This window comes from Anopheles funestus, chromosome X, assembly GCF_943734845.2.
Source record: "Anopheles funestus chromosome X, idAnoFuneDA-416_04, whole genome shotgun sequence".
NCBI lineage: Eukaryota > Metazoa > Arthropoda > Insecta > Diptera > Culicidae > Anopheles > Anopheles funestus.
The window spans coordinates 600608-614473 of record NC_064597.1 but is presented as its reverse complement, the minus strand read 5'-3'; the positions used below and the strand labels follow the sequence as shown (position 1 = coordinate 614473).

General features: G+C 45.0%; 2 protein-coding genes across 5 annotated transcripts in view; both read left to right on the top strand.

Annotated features, from left to right (window-relative positions):
* Positions 1–13111, top strand: part of LOC125765600 (alpha-2B adrenergic receptor) — a 125226-nt gene extending 112115 nt beyond the window's left edge. For all 4 annotated transcript variants that reach the window (XM_049430939.1, XM_049430932.1, XM_049430953.1 and 1 more), the window contains 2 exons: positions 10079–10237; positions 10425–13111. In XM_049430939.1, the coding sequence (XP_049286896.1) occupies positions 10079–10237; positions 10425–11501 (1236 nt within the window). In that variant the 3' untranslated portion in view covers positions 11502–13111. The remainder of the gene's footprint in view (positions 1–10078; positions 10238–10424) is intronic.
* LOC125765769 (uncharacterized) lies at positions 141–1705 on the top strand. The gene has a single exon (XM_049431228.1). It carries the CDS (start codon positions 156–158, stop codon positions 1584–1586), a length of 1431 nt encoding a protein of 476 aa, XP_049287185.1. The 5' UTR covers positions 141–155; the 3' UTR covers positions 1587–1705.
* Positions 13112–13866: the final 755 nt, after the last annotated feature.

Here is a 13866-nt window from a genome sequence, read left to right as displayed (position 1 = left end):
TTATGCTACGGTAAACATCTAGGAATTAAGCAATTGTTTACTTACACCTTGTTATTTACTTTTCATAAACGCATTCAACTGCGAAGCTTTACTTGCTGTCTTGTTGGCATTCTCCAAGGAAAATGGGCTAGTCTTCATCTGTTTAAACATTTACGATGCAATATTTACATTGCTCATGTTCACTGCGTTTACCACTTTGTAATCATCTTCCCGTACCTGATTTGTTACGAAACATACAAACACGTGGCGTGCTGATTCACTATAAAATAAATCACACTACTGTTCCTCTTGAGTGTCTCGCTGGGATAGTGGGTACACCGAGGTATAACCTGGTACCGATCAACAAACTCTTAAAAACCGATCTTGATCACATAGAAAAAATTTCAAACATGAGAGCTGTCACCGTAGTTATCTTGATTAGTTTTTTGCTGGAAACACTAGCACAAAATTGTGTGATTAACGTAAGTGAAAGTAGTGTGAAACGCTTGTACAATCCTATCCAGAGTGATGTGCCCTGTCAAACACTGTGGAACAATCTGGTGAACCATTTCGGGCACACACAACACAACTTAACCGTAGGCCAGGAACGTGAACTAACACGTGCTTCAGAACCGTCTGTTTCGAACTGTCAGCGAATGCTCGAGACCGCTAAGCTGGAAATGCAGGGCGATCACAACTACTACACTAACACAATGCAGAAAAAGATTCAACTAAACGAGTGGAATGCGAAAAAGTATCAAGAAGAGCAAGCCACACTACAGCAACGAACCGTGCTACTAGGCAAAGATTTTAAGTCATTCTATCGGAATTTGATTTTCCTCAACATTGGTGCCGGGTCGTCGAAGCTGGCAATCAAGTACTATCATCGCTACCTAGAGGGACACCCTCCGGGTCCACTGTTGAACGATCTCGTCGATTCGGTGTACCGTGATCCTGCCTACGAAAACGAGCGGTTCGAACATTTGCTTGATTTCGTACGAAAGCTGGCGGGTTCCAGCTTAAAGCTTTCCCTCTATAAACTCATACACCCCGCAATGATGAAGCACCCAATGCAACGCGACAGTTACCGCGCCATGCTACTAGCCCTGGATGTCGGACGGATTGCTTTTGCAAACGAGAAAAATATCGATGGGCGTCGGTTATACCTGAACATCTTCCAACCAGCACTGGCCTACCTGAAACGTGCAGTAGAAACAGCCAATTACGACGAGATAGTCACCTTTGCCACCAAATATCCGAACCATTTCGAGGAGATCGAAAATCGACTCTCTACATTGGAAACCGACGTATGGAATCGTGCCAACTTTAGCCAGTTTGTAACGTACCCGAACCGGCTACCGTTGGGGAAACAGCGCCTGGAAGCGTTCCGTATGCCACTGCTGCAAATCAATAAGCGAAACAAGCACGACTTTACCAAGCGTCTGGTAATTGTGGCGAAAGAGTTGGAACAGTGTGAAATGTTTATCAAGAGTGGCAAAAATGAACCACGCGATCAGGACAAGCTCATCACGGTGAAGGGTTTATTCGCGAAGCTTGATCCCAGCAAAGACTATGAGCATTACTTGAAGGAAGCGAAAAAGCAGTAGAACACATTTCTTCTTATCATACGCTTAACATCACCACTGCACCAAGAGGCAAAATGGCACCTCATGCTACACTACGGTAAATTCTTACGTACTACACAATAAATATAAACATCCTGCACTATACCGTCGTAGCAGTCATAGTCGTACCAGCCAAAATCCGAACCCTTTTCCATGCACAACAACTGCCAAAACGTTAAAACATATTGAACACAATACTACCTAGCAGGCGCCATGCCCACTTCGTGTCGACCTGGGGCCGCAAATCGGTAGACCCGGTCCATTGTATTAATTTTATTGTTTTTATTTCCGGTTCGTACATCGGTGCACTCCCATTCCCTTGACCACGTGTTCGTAAGCAAACACACGCACACATTTGCTCATACATATAAAACAGACGGAACAGTTCGGGGAGGGGGGTAGGACGGGAAGAAATCAATACCGGAAAGCACGAAGACACTGGACCGGGATTTGTTTTTTTCTTCCAGCATGGCACTGGTTTCGCTTACATTATGCTGTTATTATTATTTTCCAATAGTCGTTTCTTGCAGACGAAACGTTCACTCAACTTCCCCTTCCCTAGCGACCCAGCCTAGCCAACTCCCCAATGCGTCTTAGCTTTCGGCGCTTGGATTGCGGTAATTTATTGCGATTTGAAATTAATTTATGTCATCGGTGATATTACTTCCCGTGCCAATTTTGTCTAGTCTTTGGCGGACCGGTGCGATACTGCCGCATACGCACGAACGTTTCCGAGCCTTGTCGAGCCACAGCCACCAACCGGGACGAAAGCAGACGTCCCAAAAGGATTCCGGAACGGGGCAGAAGGATCAAGCATGAAAGAAAGAGACACCAATGCGAGGCAAAAAATGGACGAAATAAATAGCCAAACACTATGGCAGCAAACACAGGCAGCATAGAATCGTAACGGACGCGATTGTGTCGTACAGGAAATTGGTTCGTTCGGTGAAAATGAGTAGAATCTTGATTCGTGTTCTTTGCCAGCAATCGGCGCTGGTACAGTACCGCCAATCTACCATCTCCCCCCGCGGTCTGCTTCAGGTGAAGATGAGCTCTTCCCTCGCTTTCTTTAACATCCTGCCTCAAGTTTGGGAGTTAACCTTCCCGCTGTCTGTATCCTTTCGCAATCCTTAGCGAAGCGGGAATGGAACTGCTCTCGAGCGAAATCGATAATCGGCCATTAAACTTTAAGCAGCATACCAGGGCTCCACACCCGAGAAGCAAGCGAGAGACTGTAATAAATCTTCGATTTCCAGCTTTTCCCTTTTCCGGACTTTGGGCACTTCTCAAGTGGAACGGAACCGACCGACCCGCGGGAAGCGGTCACCATTTGCTCCCCTACGCGAATGAGTGGACTGGAGGGAAGGGAGGGGATTTCGGTGGATTGGGTTTAGTTTTCTATTTTTGCTCCTCTTCGTCTTTGCCTTTGCCAGAGAAAATTGAGGGGTAAATTTATGATTCTGAACTCCAGCTACAGTAGCGGAAGCGTACCATTCTGCTAGCTGCCAACCAGGAATCGGATCGATTCGTTTCATCCACCGCCGACGCTCGAGAACATTGATGGCCTTTTAACATATTGAATACACCGGCCATTCCGCTGACAGCAGTTCCGGCAGAACCCGCACCAGAACGCTGGTGAAAGGAGTTCCGGTAACGACATTTGGCGATTCAATAAAAACGATACTATAACTTTTCTTTGCCCAACCATCACGGTACCGTTGGTATAGGCCATTTCATCGGTGGAAATCTTAATCCGTCTGTGCAGTGCTCAGGCTCTGGGATCAGGTTCGGTACGTGGAGCCACTATGGTGTGGTTGATTAAACACAGCCAAAATCGATTGATTCACTTTATTTGTTCGGGGAGGAAAGTACCGGTGGAGAGTAATAGGATGGGGATGAAAATTAATAGAACGAAATCAGGATCATCATAATAATGACATCAAGGCCGAGATAAGAGTGAAAACTTATTTCAAATCTGAAAGTTGAAGATGATAAAAAAACGTACATTGATATATTTGTCAAAAAAAAAACAAACAAACACGTCATTGGTGAGTGTACGCTTAAAACGTCTTAAAAGATGTATTTTGTCTTTGCATACCCTACTCCCTTTTTTATCAAATTTTCTTACATTAACAAGGGCGTTGAATGAAACACATTTGCTGAAATGAAATACATTTGCTTGTCATCTAACTAATAGCTTAGTATCCACCGTTTAGCAAATTCAACATCTAGATAACGTACGTTACCATATCAAACTGTTTGCCAACCGGTGCGCATCAAAACATATTTGTTCACCACCTACAGTGTGGAAAATAAATTTAACCATAAAGCACGTTTCTTCTTCACACTGTTGAAAAAATATGCAACGTATGTTTAGTACCATCCGATCAGCACTCCAGTGTTCCGTATTGCCGTGAACGTTACTCGTGTTGTTCCGTGTACGTCTGCAACCATCATCGCAGTACGCCTTTTTTACGATAGCGATGGTGTGCACTGTGCACAATTGCTATAGATGGTGACAATGTGGTTCATTACACACAACACATCACACATACAAAAGTATGAAGGTTTTATTCTATCGTAAACCTTTCTCTGCCATTAAATGGAAAAACGGTTTTTTCTTGGTTTCTCCCAATACTGAGAGGAGTAGAGGAATAATAGAGCAGCTGGGAATGATTATGACGATGATGAGAAATCAGCAACGATTCGAGCTATTACCAAAAAAAATCCCGAAACCCTTCAAGTATGTATAAATAAGAACAAATCTGATCTTTAGTCCGATTGAATGGTAGAATCCATGCTAACACTAACCGAAATCTTCGTCCTAACGCTTCAGCCAACTAGAAGTAATGACTGCATGCATGCAAATGATTCATAACGCATAACGCCGCACATGTCCTGTCGGTGGGCAGGTGAGAAATATACCTCGTACCTGCAGCCGGCCATGATTATTACCCAGGTGTGAGCCCAGACTCAAGCACCGTCGCCTTTTCTGATGAGCTTTGGTTTTAATGGATCGACTAAAATGGTCAAGAGAAAATGGGTTACATAAAAAAAACAGACACACACATACACTGCTCGTGCACTACACTTTATCTTTGCCTACTCATCCATGCGTTTCCATCCGTTGATCCGCTTTTACTTCAGTTCGCCTCGGTTAGCTTAAACTTGACTATAATGATATGATAATAATCGTTTGCACTGCAAAGAGGTACTTCCACGCGACGGTTACACCGGAACAGGTGGGTTAGGAAACTGTGCGATCAGCAAATAAAAAGAGGTGTATAAAAGGGAGAGAGAAAAAGAGTTTTCCGAAAGGTAAGCGACGTACCTAACCAACGGTTAATGGTTGAAAACTTTCACACGGTCTGCTGCACGGCCAGCTGAGGGTTGGGGATTTATTTACTTTTTTTTAATACTAACCCAGCGAAAGACACCGATGCAGGCGCATGAAAGGAAAATCTAATAAAGAAGACGAAACGGGGTGTAATTATAATGTCATTTAATTCAATTACGTCCCTTTGCTCTACAAATAACGCACTCGAGCTAACGGTGACTGCTGGTACGTTCGGGGTACATTAAACCATTCCACCACCCCTTCTCCCCCCCCCCCCCCCACTCCTATCCCCCCCTGCCCCTTCCGATGTCTGCAGAGAGGCAGAGAAACGGTGGAGTCATTTATCTCTGACCACGGAACATGACAGAAGGTTGGGATTTTCGGTTCCGATTTGCGTCACCAAAGGGCGAGCGAAGTGAATCAATGTGAAGCCAACCCTTGAGAAAAAAAACATCCCCCCATCCCCACTCCCACCCTCCGAAATTACCGATGTGGATATTTGAACACTGGTACCAGGTTTTGATGGGCACGTGGTGAAATCCGACCTCATTTACCAATTTGTGGCCGGTTTCAACCAAACGTTGAACGGTGTCCGGGCCCTGCACCTGAAGTGGCCCCGAAATACAGATCCTTCACGTGGTAGGTTTTTGGTGAAATTGGATTCGATTTGGTTCGCTTTCAATTCGTTTCTTTCTTTTTTTTTATTTCGAGCGGTTTGGCTATTTTACACTTTTCGGTATGGTTGCTCTAATCGATAATCCCACTTCACTGGAGTACCTTGTTCTCGGCAGAAAGAAACGAATGAAACCGTAATCAAACACTTCGAGCGAACCAGATTACTGGAAATATTTTCTAAATTTACTCACCTTCATTGGAATTCAATTTCAAATACATCTTTTTTCTACATTTGGGATTTGTTTTCTTTCCTTACCTTTTCTTCCGCTGATCTCGGATTTGCGGAAAATTGATAATTAGAGGATCAACTACTAGCGAAGAAAATAACCTAAACATCCTCAACTGGTACCTAGGTTGCTAGTGGTATATATGTAACAATTCAGTTGCAGTTTTAATTCAATGCACCATGCAGACACACAACCGAGCAACAGGACTTAACAGGTGAATACAGGACTTTTTTTCTTCATCCCTGTCTTTCTCTCTCTCTCTCTTGCTTTATCCTCACAAAATACATACGTGAATCATGTGTCATGCACTTCCACGCAAGTGTACCCTCGTGTATGTCTAGCTTTGGTGCATGTACGGAAATTTACTTACCCCTCGGTTTTTTGTACGCCCGGGTTGGTCAGTTAACTCTTTAATTGTAATTGTCAAGCATGCTGTTGAAACTTTGCACCGGACTGGTACGTTCGGTCACGTAATAGGAAGACTCGAACGTTTCCCGTGGCTACCAGTACTGGAAGCAGATGCTAATTCATTACAACTGCAGTTTGGAAGCTTACGGAAAGCATGATAAACGGAACAATGTTAAGCTCTGGCCGACAGTGCTAAATTAGAAGATTGTCTTTGGGCTCTGTTCCGTTACACCATTGACATTTAAAAACTAATTGAACCTGAACACAACTAATTGAACTTACACATGGACAAGTGGTAGCAATAGTTATGCTTAAGGTAAAACGATTTGTTAAAACAAATCCACTCTCTATTAATCGATTTATACATTTTAATAAAATTAATCAATTATCTGTACATGTTGATGTACATGTAGCACTCGAAAAATAATTTCAAAGTCAAGCGAAGCTTCTTTAATCTTCTGATCACCTTCACCAACTCTTCTACGGTTAATCAGTTTGCCATAATCCCATAAACTCAAACTACCAGTAGCCATTTGGCGTTGTTAGTTTTCCCGAGCCGTGTATTCACTACCCCCTTGGTTGGTGCTAACCTTCCCCGCACCGCGTCCAGCCGGCATCAATCAAAAACGAGTTAACGCGCTACCACTTGCCGCTAATCAATTATCTTAGATTTTCATTCCCACAATCCATCCTTCCATCGACAACATCGACGCCCGATGTTGCCGTCGTTGTCGTTATCCTTTCAACCGTGATCTTATTCGTGCGCAAAAATAACGGAAACATTTTCTCATTATCTTCACAGCTGCGGGGTCCAATGAAGCTAATCGCACAAATTGGCTCGAACCAATTAAGGGCGGGGTGGGTTTCCGCCGCGGCTAGTGACGATGGTTTCACGCGGCACGCTGATCCGGTCCGGTGCGCGTGAATATAATTTTATTAGCGTTGTAGCGGTTTGCCGATAAACCTTCTGCCACCTAGATGGTGGACATTTTTCAGACCACCGTTTCACCGTTTCGGAACGGTTTCTAATTTGATAGAATTAATTTTCATTTTGCGATAACATTTGCTACTCCTCGGATACCGCTGTCCGACTTGGATGCGTTAATTTAGGAACATTTTGCTAGCAAGTTAATCATCCTTCAATCATTGTTAACGTTTAGATGGAGTTTGGAGCTTCACACAGTACGGTAAAGCATTCCTTTCCAACTGTGTCATTTTGTAGTTCAATAGTCCTATAAGACTATTTCGTTATACCGATTGCATATCTTTAGGCGTAAATGTTGGAAATCGCGTAATTTAAGGAGTAAGCCTGAAATAATAACAATCGCTTGCAGCTGCACATAACCCAATTAAAAGCCCAACAGATATATATGCTACATCGTTCATAATTTGTTTGTATTTGTTTAACTATCCTAAAACAATGCAATTTACTTTCCAAAATAATCATACCTTACTCAAACATGTTCTCGTGCTTTAGGAACACATAAAACAGGATCCTGTTTTGGGCGATTTGCGAAAAGTTCCCTAAACCATGTCTAGTGCATTGCTTTCAGCTCGTATGAACGTTGGAAACCTATCATACAAAGCACACGAATTTGAATCGAACATTCTTCCTGTATAAGGCAAACAAAACAATTTGAAGGAGGGCCTCACCAACTTCCTAGCTAAGATTATTTTCGTGAAGCAAGATAATTTCCCCATTAACAGTGTGCTTTTGTGCAGAGCAGTGCAGCTCATCAAGTCGAGACACGATGTGATGTGAAGGAACACAACCCACAAACGTGCTCTCGCTACCGAACCAATCTTCATCGACATGTACATTCCGATCTTTGCCGCCCATCAAAACCTAGTACTTTTGTAGCGTCATTTATGTAGTACCGCACAATAAATCCTTCACCCACTATCGTTCTACACAAACACACGAACAGACACATACACACAGAGTAGCGACGAGGGAACGCAAGTGAATCAGTTCATTATGGAAATGAAAGCCACTCATCAAGCCGCCCGTTCGTCGTCATCGTGTCGTTGGTTACGGCGGGCCTGCACATCGAATACCGGCATCTATCATTTCCATCTGACGCACGGTCCGAACACTGTGCGGCCAATGCGTACCGTACGAGCATGTTCAATTTGGATCGCATCCAGCTCACGTTAACACCATGCCTTTACCCATGTGCCGTACCGCTAAAACTTCCAACCAAAGCTGTTGGATGACAAATTGTCTCCAACTAGAGCATCGCTTTCCTTCGTTCGGTGCACTGAATGGTGAAGCTTTCCGGCAAAACGTTCACACATCTTGCTGTGCAGTCGAATGCTGCGGTTAGCGGCCTGCCCACTTCCAACGGTACCTCAAAACCGTACCTCCATCGCTTCACTGTGCCCCACAGGGATGTTGGGATGTGTAATTTCGGCATTTGTTTTCACCAAACGCACGGTACGGGTGGTATGGGTCAAAAGGAGGGCGATGCTTGTTGCTGATTTCGACAGCGGCAACCATTCTTTGAGAACAACACGGTCGAAGGATTCGAGTCCTCCTTCGGCGAAACCCAGTTATCGCACGATCCCAGCAGCCATTCCGCAGCGACCGAAAGTCGATGTCGGGGCTAAGAACGAGCATTTATCAGCATCAAATCACGCGTCGCATATGCTAAAGACGTTGACGGGTGTGCATGTTGGATTGGAGGTGAGGGGTGAGTATTGTTGGACCGGAGCACCCGAATGCCACCAAACGGTAACCCCATAAACCGGGAATGAAACCGACGGCGGTTCGTCTGGAAGTTTTTTTTCTCTACGACGCATTCAAATGCTCGTACATGCGCTCAAAGACGGCCGTGCGGACAAAATGATATGGTGCGGAGCAGGCTCATCAGTGACGAGAGAGTTTCTTGGATTTTGGGGATGAACAAAGCCTATATTTGAATGCGTACGAGTTGAGTTCACTTCTCTCTCCCTCTCTCGCTCTCTCTCTCTCTCTCTCTCGTTTCCTCTCTCTCTCTTTCCATCTATTCATCTTTCATCCCCCTCCCATACCTAAACAGTGGCAGTGGTACCACAAAGGTTCCCAATGATGCTCTACGAAACAAAAACTCTTGTAACATCCTTTAGGTACACGGTACACTCGACAACTGTTCAAGGTTGACGTTAAGGCACTGGTGCCCTGAGCAGCCGTATCAGACCTCTGGCATCGTTACATCTGGTTGAGAGACGGGCCAAATAAATGCGATGAATTGAGAGGATTTATTATCCCAACGTGCTTTTAGCCCGTGAACGAATGGATGGATGGTTGGTGACAACTAGCGCTAGAAGCATTCAGAGAACGTAGTACATTTGGTTAAGTGAAGTCGCTAGATTTAGAACCATCTGATTAGTTGCCCTTTTGTTGCTTTTATTTTCAACGATACGTAACCATTTGATTACTGAAGATGTTTCTGTAGAAATAGCAACAAGGAATACTTATTCTGATAAGTTTAATATAGCTAAAGGTATACCATATGATACCATTTCTGATTACGAATAATTCTGCCAACAGAAACCCACTAGATCTACGACGAAAACAAATTTCAATTTGAATCTTTCATTGCAAGATTGCCGACTCCGACTAAAAACCAAAATTGACTCCGACGAGTCCGGACGAGTTAGTTCGAGCCCGGTTGTGTCCGGTCGAGTCCGATCGAGCCGGACTAGCCATGGGTAAATTTTTTATTGTTCAGGACATGATCCTCTGTTTAAATGATTATGTTATGTCTGTTTAAAAATATATTACCAGTGTAAAGAAAACGGTATGTACGTCACGTGTAACAATGTTTCTTTCATTTTTTTTGCAGCTAAGTCAAGACATCGGCTACGTGCTGTATTCGGCACTCGGATCGTTCTACATTCCGAGCTGCATCATGGTGTTCGTCTACATCCGGATCTATTTTGCGGCGAAAGCCCGTGCACGACGCGGTATTCGCAAGAAGCCGCTGAAACCACCGAGCGAACAGGTAAGTCATCGAAAAATTAAAAGGAGCTTATGAACCGCCTTAAACGTATGCAATGTGCAATACAAATTTACTATTTTAAGATGTTATATCACTTTCGTATTAAATCCTGTGTATCAAGACCGTTGTTCGCCCGCTTCTCCTTATACACCTCGAACATATGTTCTGCTCTCTCTCTCTCTCTCCTTAGGATACGAGCTTCACGCGAAATGCCGGTACCGTACCGATGCCATCGCTACCCAGTGCCTCTAGCAATAACAATCAGTCGACGGCGCAACATCCGCTGCAACTGTCCACCGGAATGGGCGGTACGCAGCCCGTCGGTAACACTATCAGCGGGACGACGCAAATCGCCACGATAGAGCCACCTCCGCGCGGTACAAGCTCGTCCGCCGGTACGCCAATGCCCATCCCCGTCGTAACGTGCGATTTTGCGTCGGATATGTCAACGAGCGAGGCGGCCACGGCTGAACAGGACAATCATGGGCCCATCTCGCCGGTCGGTACGGGCGGGCTTGAGCCGAAGGATACGCTTAAGGTGGCGCAACCGATGCAGCAGGGCCGTAGCAGTAGTACCAACGGTATCACGACGGCAAGCAGCACCGAACCGTCGCCCTCGCCGTCCGCCACTGCCCGCAACCGTGCGCTCTCGGTCGGGATCGATACGGATATGGTGAGCGAGTTTGATCCGTCCAGCTCGGACTCGGGCGTGATCAGTCGGTGTGCGGTAGTGAAGCCGCTCAAGTTTCGTCTCTGTCAGCCAATCTTCGGCAAGGGTAAGGCGAAGGCGCGCCAAGCAAATGCGAAAGCATCCGGCGGGCATGGCGGTACGGTCGGTGGTGGACGCGGTGGTAACTGTACGCAACCGATGCTGGGTGGTACGAGCGGTAGTTCCGGCGGTCAGCAGGCCATATCGCAGCTGATTGCCGCCAAACAGACGGACAGTGCGTGCAGCGAGCTAGAGCCGGCGCTACCACCGAAACCGAAACCACGCGATCCGGAAAAGGAAAAGCGGCGTATCGCGCGAAAGAAGGAAAAGCGGGCCACGCTTATACTTGGCCTGATCATGGGCAGCTTTATTGCGTGCTGGTTGCCGTTTTTCTTCCTCTACATCCTGGTGCCGGTGTGTCCGGATTGCCATATCCCGGAAAGTGCGTTTTCCCTCGCGTTCTGGCTCGGCTACATGAATTCGGCGCTCAATCCGGCCATCTACACCATCTTCAATAAGGACTTTCGGCGCGCGTTCCGGCGCATCCTGTTCAAGTGATGTTTAGCGTACGTGTGCTGCTATCGCTGCGTCTCCCGTAGCATCGAGAAGGCTACGGAGCGGGCCATTGGCGGCGCACAGCTCGGCGGTGGCTACCGGGGCGGCTACCTGCGATGATAATACGCGCCGCTAGGTGGCGCGCCCACGACCCCGGCACGGCTGTTCCTGCACCGGCGCTGGTTCGCCCTTTTCGCGCTTCTCCCATCCTTCTATCCACCGACCGGCATTACCGTACTGAACGCCACCGTCACCGTCGTCGTCGACGCATTCCGGAGCAAGGCCCTGAAGCATCTAGCGCCTGGCAGGTATGCAATGCCGCCCATCTATCGGTAACACCAAAAATAAAGCGTAACATAACAAAAAAAAATCAAAAAAACCAAATACTTCGCACGTGTGTGTAGAGAAACACACACGCACACACATACACAGAAACATATACGTGTAACACATCTTGTGTTTAGCGGACGCTCGCATCCACCACCACTAGCCGTACTGTGGGCATGTGTGCGAGTGTGTAGGGCTGTAACGCACAAAACCGCAAAAGGTGTGTGAAATTTAGCAGTATTTTCCCCACCAATTACTCTCCCACCTAGCTAATGTGACCAGGTGCAGCATAGACAAAACAAAACCAGTAACAACAAAACCAAATTTCCAAAACAAATCAACAAACAAGAGTTGATAAAGGAAAGGGAGTTGAAAGTTGACAAAAAAAACACAACTTATACTTACACACTTATCGCACTACATGGTGTAACATGATTTGCAACAAAAGAAAAACAGTAAATAAAAAGGAATGCAGATAAGCAAAACAAAACAAAAATGAGGGACGAAGGCGACATATTCGTGCACCAAACTGTAGCGTGTGTTAGAGCGGGAAAAGGGAAACAAGTAAAAGTAAGCGTAGTCTTAAGATCGGATACGGCAAGAGTGGTACGTTATACAAGGAAATACACTTTTCTTAACTAACTGTGTATAGCGCATAAGAGAAAAATCAAAATTAAACGTCGTACTCGTACATAACATCCCACAACCCACTCATATAGACCCCTGACATGAAGCGGGGATCAGGAGCGTTCGTTCCCTTGTTACTTGATATAAATATTTCTATTTAGCATTCTCCATTACGGACCGACGTACTTACACAAATGCAATATGGTGACTAGTGCGTAAGTTTAGATAACTAATAATTTCAAAATAATTAGCACACAACAACATGGAATAAATGGGAAACCATATAATGGGGGTAGTAGTTATACATCCAACCGTGGGAATAGTGGGAAAGATAGACGAAGGGGGAAGGGGATGAAATGGTGATATAGGAAAAAAATCGTATAGGACAACTAGATTATTATTAAATTTAATAAAAATGGTAAGATGCTGTTGGTGGGGTAAGATGGCCGGATGGCAAGCAGTTGTTCATCAGCTTCATTCAGATAGGATTAAATACACACATCACTCCCAATTTGGTTCGTCTTTTCGTTCAACAGAGTCACTATCATTTATCTGTTTTTCCCTTCCCTTCCTGCCACCTTCCTCCTCCCTTTTCCCCTGCTTTTCTGCATGCATGCTGCAGGATGATTAATACTAATAAAGCGTACTTCAATTTTGAACACATATCCTGCGTTACAGTATTTTATTTTTTTTTTCTAAATCTAATTTTGAACCGTTTCATAGCATTTTTATAGCAAGTCACATGTTTGTTTTTGTTTTTAGTATAGTTGCCATTTAAACGCTGCCACGTCATCAGCCTCTGCCACCACATGCAACGAAGTGGAGGAAACCTGTAAAAATTAATGACTAATAGTTGGTAAATACCGGTATAAAAAAGGGGCCAGCGTTACGTGACCGTTCCATCGCGTAACGGTCGCGTAACGAAGCGTGCCAACCTATCGAACGTAATGCGTCCGCTGTATATAAGGATTCACATTGAAACAAACAAAGAGAAACACTTACACACATACACAAGGAAGCAAATACATACATCGTGGATATGTTGTTCTAACAATCTGGATATTTAGCTGTTTGCGCAATCGACATACCTTACGTTAACGTTTTTAACACGACTGGGCATGCGTCTACTATGTGTGCGCGTGTGTGTCCGTGTGTGGTTGTGTGTGAACGTGTGAATATGGGCATGGAATATTCGGGGCATGGATAATGTCAAACATGAAGCATAATTACACGAACCATTTTAAATCATACACTCGGTGCTGGTACGGAGGATAAATTACTAACCAATGGTTGGTTTCATTGAAGCTAAGCTAAGGGTGCGCACTTTGTGGTGATGAGAAAATTTCAAGCAATAAAACTAACACTAACGTACTGTGCACCATTTTTTCCACTCCAATTTTGTATGGCCCGCCCC